The sequence below is a fragment of the Ambystoma mexicanum genome, chromosome 6q (genome assembly GCF_040938575.1).
Source record: "Ambystoma mexicanum isolate Mex_15411 chromosome 6q, UKY_AmexF1_1, whole genome shotgun sequence".
Classification (NCBI taxonomy): Eukaryota; Metazoa; Chordata; class Amphibia; order Caudata; family Ambystomatidae; genus Ambystoma; species Ambystoma mexicanum.
In genome coordinates, this window is record NC_090937.1 from 1,130,635,333 (window position 1) to 1,130,649,346 (window position 14,014).

Sequence of the window (14,014 nt, forward strand, 5' to 3'; positions counted from 1 at the left end):
ACTTCCAAGGAGTATGTGTTAAAAGAGATCTTAGTGAACGACCTGATGGCCATAGATATCTCTGACAGCGGTTCAGGGTGTATGGACGATGACGTATGGAGTTACTTGCAAGGAGATCAGAAGTAATCTTAGCAGTTGGCATAGGCCAAAAGGAGGGTTTGTCAAACTGGATATTAAATTATGCCTCCTATTGTAATGATTGTATGTATATTGGCCTACGCCAAGTTGCTTAAAACTATATGCGAATAACTCTCTACGGCAAGGTCTTGACCTTAGAAATTGATGTAAGCCGCCATCTTGAATCAAGCCGCCATTTTAGGTTCTCTTGCTGTGTAAAAGTCACCCTGTACATCAAAATGGTAGACAATGCCATTCCAAACAGAATCTGGTCGTCATGACCTCCGTAAAGCTAATGTATAACTTGCCTCCAGGCCACTTGTTAGGGTCGTGAACTGAGACCTTGTCCTTCTGTTGACCTGTGTGTAAATGGATTACCTGTATCAACAGAGCTGATCTATGCACATACTGATTCATATATTAAAAGTCGACTTGGCAGAGACTCTAGACCATTAATACATTCATGGAATGGTTAACCCGCGAAGGGGTTGGATAACAGGTTGGAGAAATGTATATAAGCCTGAATGTCCCAATGTACAGTCTCTCACTGAATACATCGAACCCCGTTGAAGTTTGTTGTGTTGTACTGAGGGCCGATAGCTATCCGATTTGTCATTGACTTTGTCACTGCTTGACCTTAAAATAAAGTACTTTGTATGTTCCTTTGTAACCAGTGTTTGGTGTGTTTCCTTTGGGTTTCCTGGTCTCATATTATTTTTCTCTTTTACAGAAGAAGCCTGTGAGTAGGTACACCCGAAAGTGTGACTTCTGGTAAAGTTTCCTGAAGTGCAGTGAGATGGGGAGTGGATTGAGTGATGTTAACAAGGTCCACCAAGCCACAAGAGGGTGACGGCAGTGGCCACATGGAGTGGGCACATAGTGTTGGGGTGTAAGAGGGAGCATGCACCACAATGGTAGGCTCTCTTTGGCACTGGAATTGAGACCATGTGTATGTGGTCTGCGGACACTCATGCAGCTACACTCTGGGAACACGACAATGTGTGTTGACACATAGCTCAAATATGCATTGTGACAAGGAAACCCTGAGGAGCAGGTCTAGCCGGTCTGCCGGTCTAGCAGTGCAGAGTAAAACACAAGAAGAATGTGGCAATGAACACTACTTGTATGTGTCACATTTTTCACAAGTGTCGGGGAGTACCCTGTGGGGGATGTGTCCTGTCACAAAGACATGTGCTACAAATGGCTGCCACACGAGCTATGCCCAGTATGATAGCCAATTAACACGAGTCTGTAGGTCACAGAACATGCTTTATCCAGGGCTATCATACAAATGCAGTCAGATGTCACTATACACAATTGATGTGGGTGATGCATGACAGTAAAACACAGGAGGTGCTATGAAAGACACTTACCTGATGTGTCCTCATAATTCTCCAGGCCTCCCATGCCTTGCACCGGCTCAACGAGGATGAATTGGCTCATGGCCTCTTCATGCAGTGTCAGCTGCTCCTATTCTGGTGGTCCCCTCCAGTTACCAGTGCAGAGGTCTGGTTGACACTCAGCTTGTGCTTGGTGCGACAGATGAGATCATTCCAGCACTTCATGACCTGTTCCGCTGTGCGCATCTGCACCGCTAAGGCATTTATCTGTTCCATGATATGCTGCCAATGCACCATATGAAATAATGGAATGTTTGGCCCCCCAAAAATACATGGAAACTACTATACTCTCTCTTCGCTCCTTCGTGTGAACAACCAGTGATGCCTTTACTTATCCTTATGTGTCCCTGTCAATGCTGCGTTGGGGTGCCTGCTTTCCAGCCATTGCCTATGCTCCTGTCTCCAGCCATGTGACCACCTCAGCTGCTGTGTTGGACTCCCGCCTTCACATACCAGCACCACCACTGCTTCACAGCCCATCTCCATGAGCAGCCTACCCACCCAAACCTACCTTTGGGGTTGCCAGTTCCACACCATCTACCTCTGACCAGAGTGGCAACCCCATGGCAGCAAGGCAGAGGGCTGCCAACTTCACTGCAAAAGAAGTTGACATCTTGGTGGATAAGGTCCTGGAGAATTTGTATGCCCTGGTCAACCAAGCGATGCAACGCGGCAAGGAAGGGCATCTCCATATCTGGGAGGACATAACAGCTGCTATCAACGTAGAGGGGGTGGCAGTCCGCTGCTACAAGACTGTCCATAAGCTCTGGGAGAACATCAAATTCAGGACGCAGGTCAAGGCCACGGCGCTTCCTGAAGGCCGGTGCAACCGCAGAGGTGCACGTGGCGCGCAGGTGCCAGTTGTCCAACAACAATATGCGGGTCCTCGCAAGCTTTTACCCGTAGCTGCAGGCCCAGGTCTTTGAGTTGCAATGATGTCTGGAGTCGAGTCAGATGGTGAGTAGACATGTGTTGTACTGCTCTATGGTGCATGTGTGTTGTGCATGTGCTAGCATGTTTGCAGTGACCCCCTTACTTTTGCAGCATGTATGCTTCAGTGATCAACATCTACACGCAGGCCCCAGACAATGTTCCCAAGTGGGACATCAGACCGGTGCGGATTGGAAATGCACTGTAATTTGCATTGTGTGTTGTAGTACATTTTTGCAAACTGTGACTATGTAATGCTTCTTGTGTCTGAGCCGTGCCTGGCTGGCAAGTGTGACAATTGAGGGAGTGTTCACAATGCCAGGTGCATGCATGCTGCTCATATGGTAGTGGTGACAATAATAATGTGTGACTATGCATCACTCACATCTGGAGGTCACGCGTTCATTTGGATGTTTGGCGTAGTCACGTTTGGGCATTGCAATTTGTGGGACTGTGAAGTGATCGGTCATGATGCTGCTTGTGCACTGTGAATGTGCTTTGGGCTATGGCATGCCACATGTGCCTGTTCAGTTGATGCATGTATGTGCTCATGCGCGCAGGATGGGTTGTGTCGGAGGCATATTGTTTAGTGTGATGGTGTGGAGAGGTGTCGAGGCAGGTGTCGGCATGGCCATGCTGTGAGTGGTGCTAGTATGACTGGTCACTGGTGGCCATGATTCCACTGTGTGTTTTGCCCACAATGTGTCCATGGCGTTGGGCCAACACATCTGTGCACATGCTTTGCATGTCTGTATGCCATACCAGTTTGCTCCCTGCCCACCCCTGTACCCATGTGGAATGTCTCCCATGGATGTGCATCAGGTTGAAGTTGGGTCACGTTGACCTTCCCCGAGGGTCATGTGATTCATCTTGGTATGTGTATGTGCACTGGCCACATTGTGCTGCATTTACATGTTGTTTTGTCATGAAAGTGTTTCACATCGTGCCTGGGTTGTTCTGTCTGTTTGGATGCCTTAGCTTACAAGGGAGCCCATAAGTTTTCTTTGGGGGTGCTGCCTTAGCTTATGAGGGAGCCTGCATGTTTTCATTAGGGGTGCAGCCTCGACTTACGAGGAAACTCTTGCATTTTAACAGGGTGCCACCTTACCTTATGACGGACCCACGCGTTTTCATTGGGGGTGTAGCCTCGACTTACAAGGGAGCTCTCGCGTTTTTGCAGTGGTTCCGCCTTAGCTTACGAGGGAGCCTGCATGTTCTTTCTTTGGGGGGCGGCCTCGACTTACGAGGAAGTGCTTATGTTTTCTCAGGGGTGCCGCCTTAGCTTAGGAGCATGCTCTCGCGTTTCAGCTGGGGTGCCGCCCTATCTTACGAGGGAGCCTGTGTGTTTTCGTTGGGGGTGCAGCAACGAATTACGAGGAAGCTCACTTGTTTTTCCTGGGGTGCTGCCTGCTTATGAGGGGGCCCGCGCGTTTTCACAGTGGTGCTGGATTGTGGCTCAGGGGCAGATGTGGAGGCTTGCGCTTAGGTTGGGGCACCCCTTGGGTTATGGTTTGCATGGGTTCGTGTTGTGGGCGTTCCTCGTGCAGCTCGATTCCCTTTGCGTGTCTGCTGGAATTTCGTGTTTGGATCCATGAATATGCAGAGCTCGCAGCTTTACCTTTTCCCACAGGCTCTCGCAGTGTCCTTCTCGGCACATGGCCCTTGCAGGATTTCTGCCCACATTTCCATGAATTGGGCCCTAAAATGTTAAAAAAAGGCTATGTAATAGAATAAAAGAAGTTGTGTCAAAAGTAACTGAGGAAGAAAACAGTGGCTTAATGCAAGAAAAAGTACTATACACGATACTCACCGGTCCTAGTGTTGATTGACATTGCTGCCCTGCACGATTCCCAGCCCTCCTGAATATATTTAGACATAGAAAAACTATTTCATTTTGTGAACTGGTGTCTCCACAGAAGAGTGATGGGTAGATTGGGAGGTCCAGTTGCATGTATAAAATGCTGCAGGTTTAGTGTGTAGTTTGCAACACAGACATGTCCTTAAGATGACACACTGCACATAGGTTCAAAGTTTGTAGCGCACCTTGCAGGGATGCTGTGTGCCCTTCACATCAGTACATGTGTGCAGTGCATTAAACAAGATCAGGTAATTTCTTCCTTTTTGGTGGCATCTCTAAGTTTCACATCAAAAGCACGCTGGGGATTGTAGCCATTGCCTGCCAACTTTGCAGAAGCCTGTCTAGAAGCGGATCATAGATTATACCAATTTAAACTTCTTTCGAGCAGCACTCCCCAGCCAGAAAGGTAAAGGAGAGAAGGAACTGTAACATATATACATCTGCAAGATGTATTTCTCAACCTGCACAACAATTCAAATGCTTGCACTTAGTTCAAATATAACTACATTCTGGGAGGAAGTCTTTGCTGGATTGCTAGATAAATGGGTATAATAGCCCAGTGTGTCCTGCAATGATAGGAAAGTCACCTCAGCTGATGGGAGAAAGCTAACTATGTGACTCTCTATTTGAAGTAATTTTATTTGGGGTGAGTAGTATTGGTTAGGAACTGGAAGGAGTAAATCCCTCGCCCGTCAGGGGAGAAGGGTATTTCAGTCCCACGGACAAGACTTTCTCTTTCAAGGAAGTTACAGCCTTCGGTTTATATTTGAGGACACAATGTAAAGAACGTGTTTGCTCTACTTGAAAGAAGAATTAGTCTTTATTTAGGAAGCCATTTTATCTTGCATAACTGATCTTATGTCTGAGGAAATATTTGGTGGATTTAGTTTTTTCTCTCTTTCTTTAATGAAGTCAATGCGTCTTTACAAAATACAAAATGTAAATAAAAAGTAAACAAGCACATTGTTTTAACTTCTTTAAATGAATTATTCCCATACGCCTTTGCCCAGTACAAAGTAGTAAAACCCAATAGGCTAATCACAAAATACTTTTCAATCTGTTTCTGCAATATACATTCCCAAGTTGGAAAAAGTGCAAACCAGCATGCCCTCATGCACAACATAAACTTTCACCGCATGCAAGTGTAGACATTGCCCTGTGTACACACAATGGGCCTCATTACAACTCAGGCGGTAAGGGTTTTACGGCGGCGTAAACAGCGCCGACCCTTACCGCCTGAGTACGAAGTCCCTTAGCGCCATGGAGGTTTTAACACCTGCTTTTAGCGGGTGTTAAAATCCATGGCGCTAAGGGACCATGGAGTTAATTACGCCACCGTAATTTACGGTGGCGTAATTAACGCCTTCCCCACTCCCATTATGCCCTATGGGGCAAAATGGGGAAGGGTAAATGGGAAAATGGGGATTTACCACCCCGCCAAGGTTGGAATGGGGCGGTAAATCCGCCAACCACCATGGCGTAAACGTAGTTTACGCCATGGTGGTAAAGTCACGGCCCAGGCGGTAACTTACCGCCTGGGTCGTAATGAGGCCCAATGCCTAATTCCCATCTGTTTTGGTAGACTCACCTGTTGGCTTGTGCCCGATGCACTTATGTATGCGCACTGCCTTACCCTGCCCTAAAAGGCACAAAAGAGAAGCAACACAGGAAGTATAGTGTAGGGTTTGTCAATGCAGTCAAAAGACTGATGCAACCTTTTCATAGACTCCAGAACATAATATGTATAAGAAAAATGTCATACCATTGATCTTCTTTTTCAAATACAGTTTCAACAAATGTCATTTGACAGTGAGAGTTTTGCAAAAATAAAGCGTATATAAAAAATAAATATTTTTGATGATAATTAAATGAATGTGTAGATATCAATTCAATGAAAGAGTTTTCCTGTTTGCTAATATATCCCAAACTTGATCTTGCATCACTCATTAGCCCCTGTCAGGGGGTTAATGGAGCCTCCCCAACAGTCAGAAAAGTTGGAAGTTTGGCTATACCACACAGCATTTCCTGCATTCCGAGCATCCACAGAAACCGGAGGCTGCCTTCTTTCACACCAGACAATAAATCCTTCGGTGCAACGCCAACCATTCTCCTGCCCCTCAACTTCCACCTTTCCCACCTACTCCCCTCACCCAACTGGCCAACACCCCACTTTCATGTAGCTCACCAGCTACAGGAACACTTGTTGTTCTGGCCTTTGGCCACCATAGCAATGGCTACCATGAAAAGGGATAAGGGACTACATGTAATTTCCATCTCCCTATGTGCATGGGGGACTTTTTTTGTATTTGTTTTATTTTTAAAGTTGAGAACCATGCCAGTAAATGCCTTAAAATGAAAAAGCTATTGGTTTATCCGAGTGCTAATAGATATAAACCCCTCCATTGGTGGGAGAGATTACTTGACCCGAAATGCCCTCTCACATCAGGATTTATGCCTTAATTAAAGCTTATTTGGTAATACACTTCAGTTTCTTTGGAAATGAAAAAAAAACAAAAACAATATGTTTCTCTCCAACGTGCTTTCTCAAGGCTATTTTGATTGTGGATGATATTCAGGGGTACAGATCCCAAATGGAGAAACTGGGGTGGGGAAATTATTTTTTGTCTTTATTTAGATATACTACTAATAGCAAGAAAAGGTGACTAAGCAGCGTGCCAGCATGCCGTTCAGACTGTGAACCTGTTGAAGAAATTCTGCTCCACTCTTGCATGCTGAACGCACGCCTGTGTTTTGAGACATCAGAAGGATGGCTATTGATTTTTTAGGAAGTGGTATTCCAAAAGACAATTTAAATGCACATGGGCCAATGCCTTTTTATAGTGAGAAATGTAAGATGTTGCTGCTACTGAGAAGCCAGTTTCTAAAAGATTGCTGGTGGAGAGGTATGTTTAGCCGTGAGCATTTGGTATTTTTAATTAATGCAGATATGGGTCATCCGACAAAAGTTTGTAAAGGGACATGGATGGACAGATATTTAGGGTTACTTATTTTCGAAAATGTATCAGTTTTATCATTAATTGTATGATCACATTTAGATTGAATCTCTGCCTGAATGGTCATTATATTTTTCTGCAAATATTAATCTATGATATTAAAAAAGTCAGAGATAGCCAGATCCTATTTTAACAGACATTCCATTTTGCTTTGAAAATCCGGTGTTTTATTGTTTGATATTTTGCAACAAACACATCTCGTAATACAATGTAATGTAATTTGTCATCTGCATAGCACCTTTATTCCATTGATATGGCCTCAAAGCGCTGTAGGTGAATGCCCTCGGGAACCGTAGTCCAAAGTTCGGGAAAGTTTGAGTATAGGATTTAATGGTGCCTTTTGGCCAAAGCAAAGTTGGGCAGCGTTGCCAAATCGCCACTAGCTACCCATATTGAGCTGATCCTCATGAAGATAGTACCTTTGCAAATTATTTTTCATATACTTTCAGAGACGTTTGTTCATTTCTGCTTTTGTTTCGGTTTTGCACCGAGGTAAACGGAATATATTTGTCTAAACGGATGGTGGTCATCTATTCAGTGGGAATCCATTATGGCACAGGGGCTCATCCGGAAAAGTGAGGAGTAAAGTCCATGGGGATAAGGATTTCCAGTGACGTTTGAATTAATATGATTATTGAACTTAATCCCTATGTCTGTCCATTTGGTTCTCAAAGAAAAAATCAGACAAAGAAAATGCTTGTTACCACAGGGTTTTGCCATATAAATGCCTTGCAGTCAGAAAGGTGAAAGGTGAAGCCGTATCTTGTTAAATATAAGGGTCAAATTGTACTGCAATCTCTGTAACCCATTGCATCCAATATCCCAATGGCATGGCACTGCTCGCCAATGGGTTGGAATGGCTCACAAAGACACATTTAGAATTTTTGCCATAAATGCAGCACCCAACTCAATAGAAAAGATGCTCTCGGGAAAAATAAATAATAATAAAGCCTAAAATAGAAATATACTACAGTTCCTAAACATAGTTCAGCATATACCCTGTATAATTACTGAGACGTAGGGCCTCATTCTGAGTTGGGCGGTAAGGGTTAACGTTCACCGGTAAGGAAACCGGTGCCGTTAAACGCTTACCGCCCAATTCCGAGTTCCCTTAGCGGGACCCGCAAAGGACGCGGGCCCGTAATTAGCGCCTTCCCCATTCCCATTGAGCCCTATGGGGGCTCAAATGGGAATGAGGAATGGCGCACTGAATGGGGACTTACCGGGTCCTCCAAGGTCGGAATGACCCGGTAAAGTGCATTTTGGGTTGGGTTTCGCATCTTTACAGTACCAGCAACTTTACTCTGCATGCTTTTGTGCCTCTGCACCCCCTTTGCGCATCAGGGGACACAATACTAAAAACCAGGCTGCAACAGACAAAGCACAGGCCGGCTGCTCCAGGCACAACCCATGGCTCTGCAGGCCATTCTAAAAATAAAGCTGCCCGCCCCTGCATGCATCGCTCTAGAGTGGTGCAGCATTTCTTTAATGGTGCCTACTATGTTTGAACCTCTCACAGCTGGCAGCGTGGCTTTGCTGCACTGACAGACTTGCGAGGTTCAAAGTGAAGTGTTCCCTTGAAGAGTTCAGAAAACCCCAGTGTGGCATGCAGTCTATATATACAGCAATTACCCCACAATAGGACAACATCCTGGGGTGGCCCTGGAACCCTCTAGTGCCCTTTCAAAGAGCATTTCCATGGTGAGAGAGAGAGTGTGTGTGTGTGTGAGTGTGTGTCTGTCACCCATCCCTGGTGGCAAACACATACGCAGGCACATTGGCTTGATAGCCATTGTGCATGCGGAACTAGCCAGTCCCCGACGCCCCCCAACCCCCCCCCATTTGCATGCCGCTATTCAAATCAGGGAATGCCTCTTCATGTGTGGACACCTGTTAAGGCAGCAAGTGTTCATTCAATAGTGAGGAAGTTGACTCGGGGCCCTTCTGCAGCTCTAACGACACAATGGGCCTCATTACGACCCTGGCGGTAAGGGGTTTACGCCAGCGTTAGCTGCGCCGACCCCTTACCGCCAATTACGAGGTCCCTTAGCGCCATGGAGGTTTTAACACCCGCTTTTGGCGGGTGTTAAAATCCATGGCGCTAAGGGACCATGGAGTTAATTACGCCACCGTAATTTACGGTGGCGTACTTAACGCCTTCCCCACTCCCATTATGCCCTATGGGGCAAAAATGGGAATGGGGAAGGGTAAATGGGGATTGGGGACTTACCGCCCCGCCAAGGTCGGAATGGGGCGGTAAGTCCGCCAACCACCATGGCGTAAACGTAGTTTACGCCATGGTGGTAAAGTCACGGCCCAGGCGGTAACTTACCGCCTGGGTCGTAATGAGGCCCAATGGGCCATTTGCACATTGCACACTTGCACGTTATGTAATGAGTCCCCGTGTTCTTTAAATGTCATAATTTACTGTTTACACTGCTTTGCTTGAACATATTTTAAAGCCTGCTGTGTGATGTCATCACTTAGAGTGAGCGGAATGACAGATTGATATGTTATAAGGAACAATGTGCTAAACATGCAGATTGTGATCTATGATGATGTTCATTGTTCCTGACATTAAGTGATGTCACTTGCTTATTTCCTTTTCTTAGAGTAACTTCTTGGAGGAATTTAAGGTAAATGCTGTCTACTTATTTAAGAAAGAGTATCTTGAAGAAAACAATGGCTTCCATATTTTGCAAATACTGTATTCTTTCTTAGTCATGTCTTGATAAAATGTAGTCACATTGTTTTAAACTAGTCCTCTGAAAACTGTACAATAATGTCAATTGCATCTCTAGCTGATAGATTGGTTTTGATAATATAGTCAATTTGTTCTCAGCGACTATTGTTGAATAGCCCTCCATCTTTGTTGGCATTATTTTTAATATTTGTGCAGCTCTGAACATGAAGGGACTCAAAACTGCATAATAGAATCATCAAACATGATGCAGCAATAACAAAGTGATACAAATGCAAATACACACGGAAACCTGCTGACTATGTGCAGAAATCCAAGCAGTGATGAACGACAATTTCTGAAAAGGAATCACTTTAGGTTTCACGTGTATCCAAAGAGGTTTTAGAATGTTTGCACACCAACAGGAAAGCTATACTTCCACCAAGGTGTATTTCTCCTACTCCTGTTTCCGAGCACGAAAATGTGTGCTGAACATACAAAGGTTAGAAGGATATATGTATAACCACTGAAACACATTGATTAGGGAAGTTATGTTCCTTTAGCACTGATAAGGTCTGATAAGAAGTGCCTCAGCCAAGTATCTGTATTCTGATTTGTGTGCCGACTGGGAGCAGTTAGTTGTATTCTTCAGTCAAGCAGGGAAAAGGAGAGCTTCGACAAAACGAGCAGTGAAGACAGGGATGTCATTTCACCAAAATGTCAGGGGTAGCAGTAGTGACATCACACGACCCTTGACCTCTGATCACATCACAGGAAGTGGCCTTTAATGAGTCTAGAAATGATTGTATAGAATTCCAGAAAGAAAAATTATGTGTTATTCCTATTCTTTTTTATTTAGGGTCACTGCTCAGGGTAAATGCTTTTTAAGAGGCCTGAACAAGAAATTCAGCCACTCCCGAAACAAAGTGTCACATGGTGCTGGCCACAGCCCAAGAGTTTCAAAAAACCCCCAAGAGAATTATTTTTCAATGTTTTAAGGGGTCGCAAGGGAGACCACTGCGGTAGCAAGGGAGACATCAGGGGTCACAGGTGCGACCCCTGGCCACCCCCAAATGACGTCCCTTAGCAACGGGTGAAGCGCTACAAAATCTTCCTGCTAAGTGACAACCGTTAGTATAATTGGTGTGGTAGGTGTGGAGGTGCAGGGTGAGAAGCTAATAAGTAAATTAGCCTTGGTGAGAAGGGTTTCCTTATACTTCACTACAATTCGTTTTCACTCATACATAATGGCTTAAAAGTTTAGAAAGGTAGACTTGTAATTAGATCTGAATTTGGCTATTATTTGTTTGGAAGTGACTGAAAATGGAACATCATTTAATCGAATTACACCAGCCCATGACATAAAGTCTTCTGCTTTTCGTACCATCTCCGTGTTTTAAAGTTGGACTGCTTTTAGTAGAACCGGTGAGATAGGGGCTGCTCTCTTAACCCTGCTGAGATCTCCTGCACCCAACTTCAAAATCAGCACCCTGACATGCTGCAACAACCTAGACCCCTAACCCCTTTCTACTGGTCTATCTTCAGCTAGTTATAATATGGGAAGCAAACCTTTAATGAACTAAACGATCAGATAATGTGGGTGAAATGGGAACAATGTATTGCACACCAGTTTCAAAATATTGTCTCCCGAACAATTCTAATATACAATTTCAACGTCCAGCTACCAGGTCTAACGAGTGTGAAGAAACATTAATTGACACTTCTCCCATGGGTCAAACATTGAAATTAGGAGAGCTATGCTGTGCTGAGAATAAAATCACCAAGTACTTTAGTTGAATGAATGGTGTGGTTATGATGCTAAAGTAAAGAAAAAACGAAAAGAAAACCCTCAAAAACATGTCTTTTTAGGTTAAGCTGGTGAACACACAGCCCTCCCACCAACATGCACTAGCCATGACCTTAAACATTACATCACAGGTCACATTACAAATGACAGATCCTATGGCCTCCTTGATGTTATAATATATGGCAATATTAAGTTACATCCTCATTGTCTGAAGTGATGGAGATTGTGGGGCGTACAGGCAGAGGTGGGGGGCGGAGGGGTGACAGATAGATGCAGATTGTGTTCATGGTAAATTACCAAAAGGGCCTGGTGTATGAAGGCATGGTCAGACTCCATGCCCTAGGTTCAGTAATATCAGAGTAACATCAGAGCATGGTGGTAAGCCATGCCATGGGGACAGTGTATATAGGGGTACCGTGCCACGCGCAGTGCATTGTTTATGATCCAGGCCTAAGCTATCGAGATGCTAACAGACTATTTCGTGATCAGTTTGGACTTGAGATAAAAGAGCCACATAGTTAAGTGTTTTATAAACGCCCTAGTAACTTCTAGGAGAAAGGAAGGTCAACAGTCTTTGGGCCTCATTACATGGACGGCGGTGGACCAAGTTGCTATTATCACCTTGGTCCATGCCGGTAAAATACCGGCACCGCCTTGGAGGAAAGGGGAATTACTGCCCTATTCCAAGGTTGGTGGGGCGGTAATTCCCCCTTTCCCCATTGCCCTTCCCCATTCCCATTTTTGCCCCATAGGGCATAATGGGAATGGGGAAGGTGATAATTACAGCAACGCAAATTGCGGTACCGTAATTAGCTCCCAGGTCCCTTTGCGGGTTGGTTTTTAACGCCTGCAAAAAGCAGGCGTTAAAGTCTCCAACCCGCAAAGGGACCTCGTAGTAAGGCGGTAAGGGTTAACGGTCACCGGTACCATTAACGGTGACCGTTAACCCTTACCGCCGTCCGTGTAATGAGACCCTATGTGTCCCTTTTACTTTTTTATATTATTTGTTCAAGTCCAAAGCATTTGATCAAGAGATGTCATCTTACCTCCTTCTAGAAATTGGGAATCTCTATTGAGGCACACAACATGATTTTTTAAGGTATTCACTTTTCATCATGCCATGTTTGGATGAACATCCAACTGGTGATGCACTCATTTTTGTTAACCAGGTTTATTTCTGTGTGAAAAGTGCGGTAGGCACAACCTGATCATGGGTCACCTGGGATTCTTTGTCAATCACCCCGCATGGACAATTTGCATGTGACTGCAGCCACAATTGGTGCCTGCTGAATTTTTCAGGTTATATATGACTTTTGCTGTTACCCAATCTAGAGACATTTCAAGTGAAATACAGCACGGGAAGAGTTCCTACACAAGTCACTCGAAATCTCCATTTTGAATTAGCTAAACTGCTACCATCGCAGACAATGAATTCATTATATTCTGTAGCCAAAAGATGATATTCAGATTAGCCCTTGTCAGTACTCAGCCTTTAAGCATGTTGCTTCTGAACATATGGCCCTTTTGGAAACTGCTCATGGACAATGTACCTTTAAAGATATTGTTGTTGGCTCCACTGTCTGAACCTTTGTGTGAGCTTTGGGGTCATTTTTTTCAAATTTAATTTGCTCACCAGTGCTCCGAATGCACCCACAGCCCCTCCCAGCCCCCAGACTGACCCGCTTCCTGTTTCTCTGAAGCCGCCCACTCCCAGATCATCCTAACCCCTCATTGGCCAAACAAAAAGAATTGGTAGCAGCTATGGTCTTTGCACAGTGTTTGCACACCCAAACTACTTTTGATTTGTCCAAGGTGAGGTAAGCGAGTTGCCCCACTGCCTGACCCTTTGTGTGATCTTTGGGGTCACTTTAAAAACATTTAATTTGATCCCCAGCTCTCCATGTGCAATCAAGTTGCATTCAATCTACCAAACCCAATCTGCTTCCTGTTTCCCTGCAGCCAACCGCCTACCAGCCCACCCTGCCCCCTAATTGGCCACTGAAGCCATCTAAATACATCCTCCTAGGGCAGCCTCAAAGAAGCAGCTGCTCTCTGTGTTTTCACATTTTTGCCTGGGATGCTTGTCGCATTGAACCAACAGCGAAAGATAAGGTAAGTGTGGCATGGGCATGGAGTACAGCCATTATTGTATTCCATTAAAACCAGTCCACTCTTATTGCCTAAAACCTTATAGCCACATGCACTTAC

At 44.9% G+C, this 14,014-nt stretch overlaps 1 protein-coding gene across 3 annotated transcripts in view; it reads left to right on the top strand.

Annotated features, from left to right (window-relative positions):
- The window catches only part of GABRA4 (gamma-aminobutyric acid type A receptor subunit alpha4), a 654,190-nt gene that overhangs the window by 395,358 nt on the left and 244,818 nt on the right, over positions 1–14,014 (top strand). For 2 of the 3 annotated variants that reach the window (XM_069631718.1, XM_069631720.1), the window contains one exon: positions 9,932–9,955. The exons of the other annotated variant lie outside the window; for it this stretch is intronic. In XM_069631718.1, coding sequence (XP_069487819.1) covers positions 9,932–9,955 — 24 coding nt within the window. The remainder of the gene's footprint in view (positions 1–9,931; positions 9,956–14,014) is intronic. 3 annotated transcript variants of the gene reach the window in all.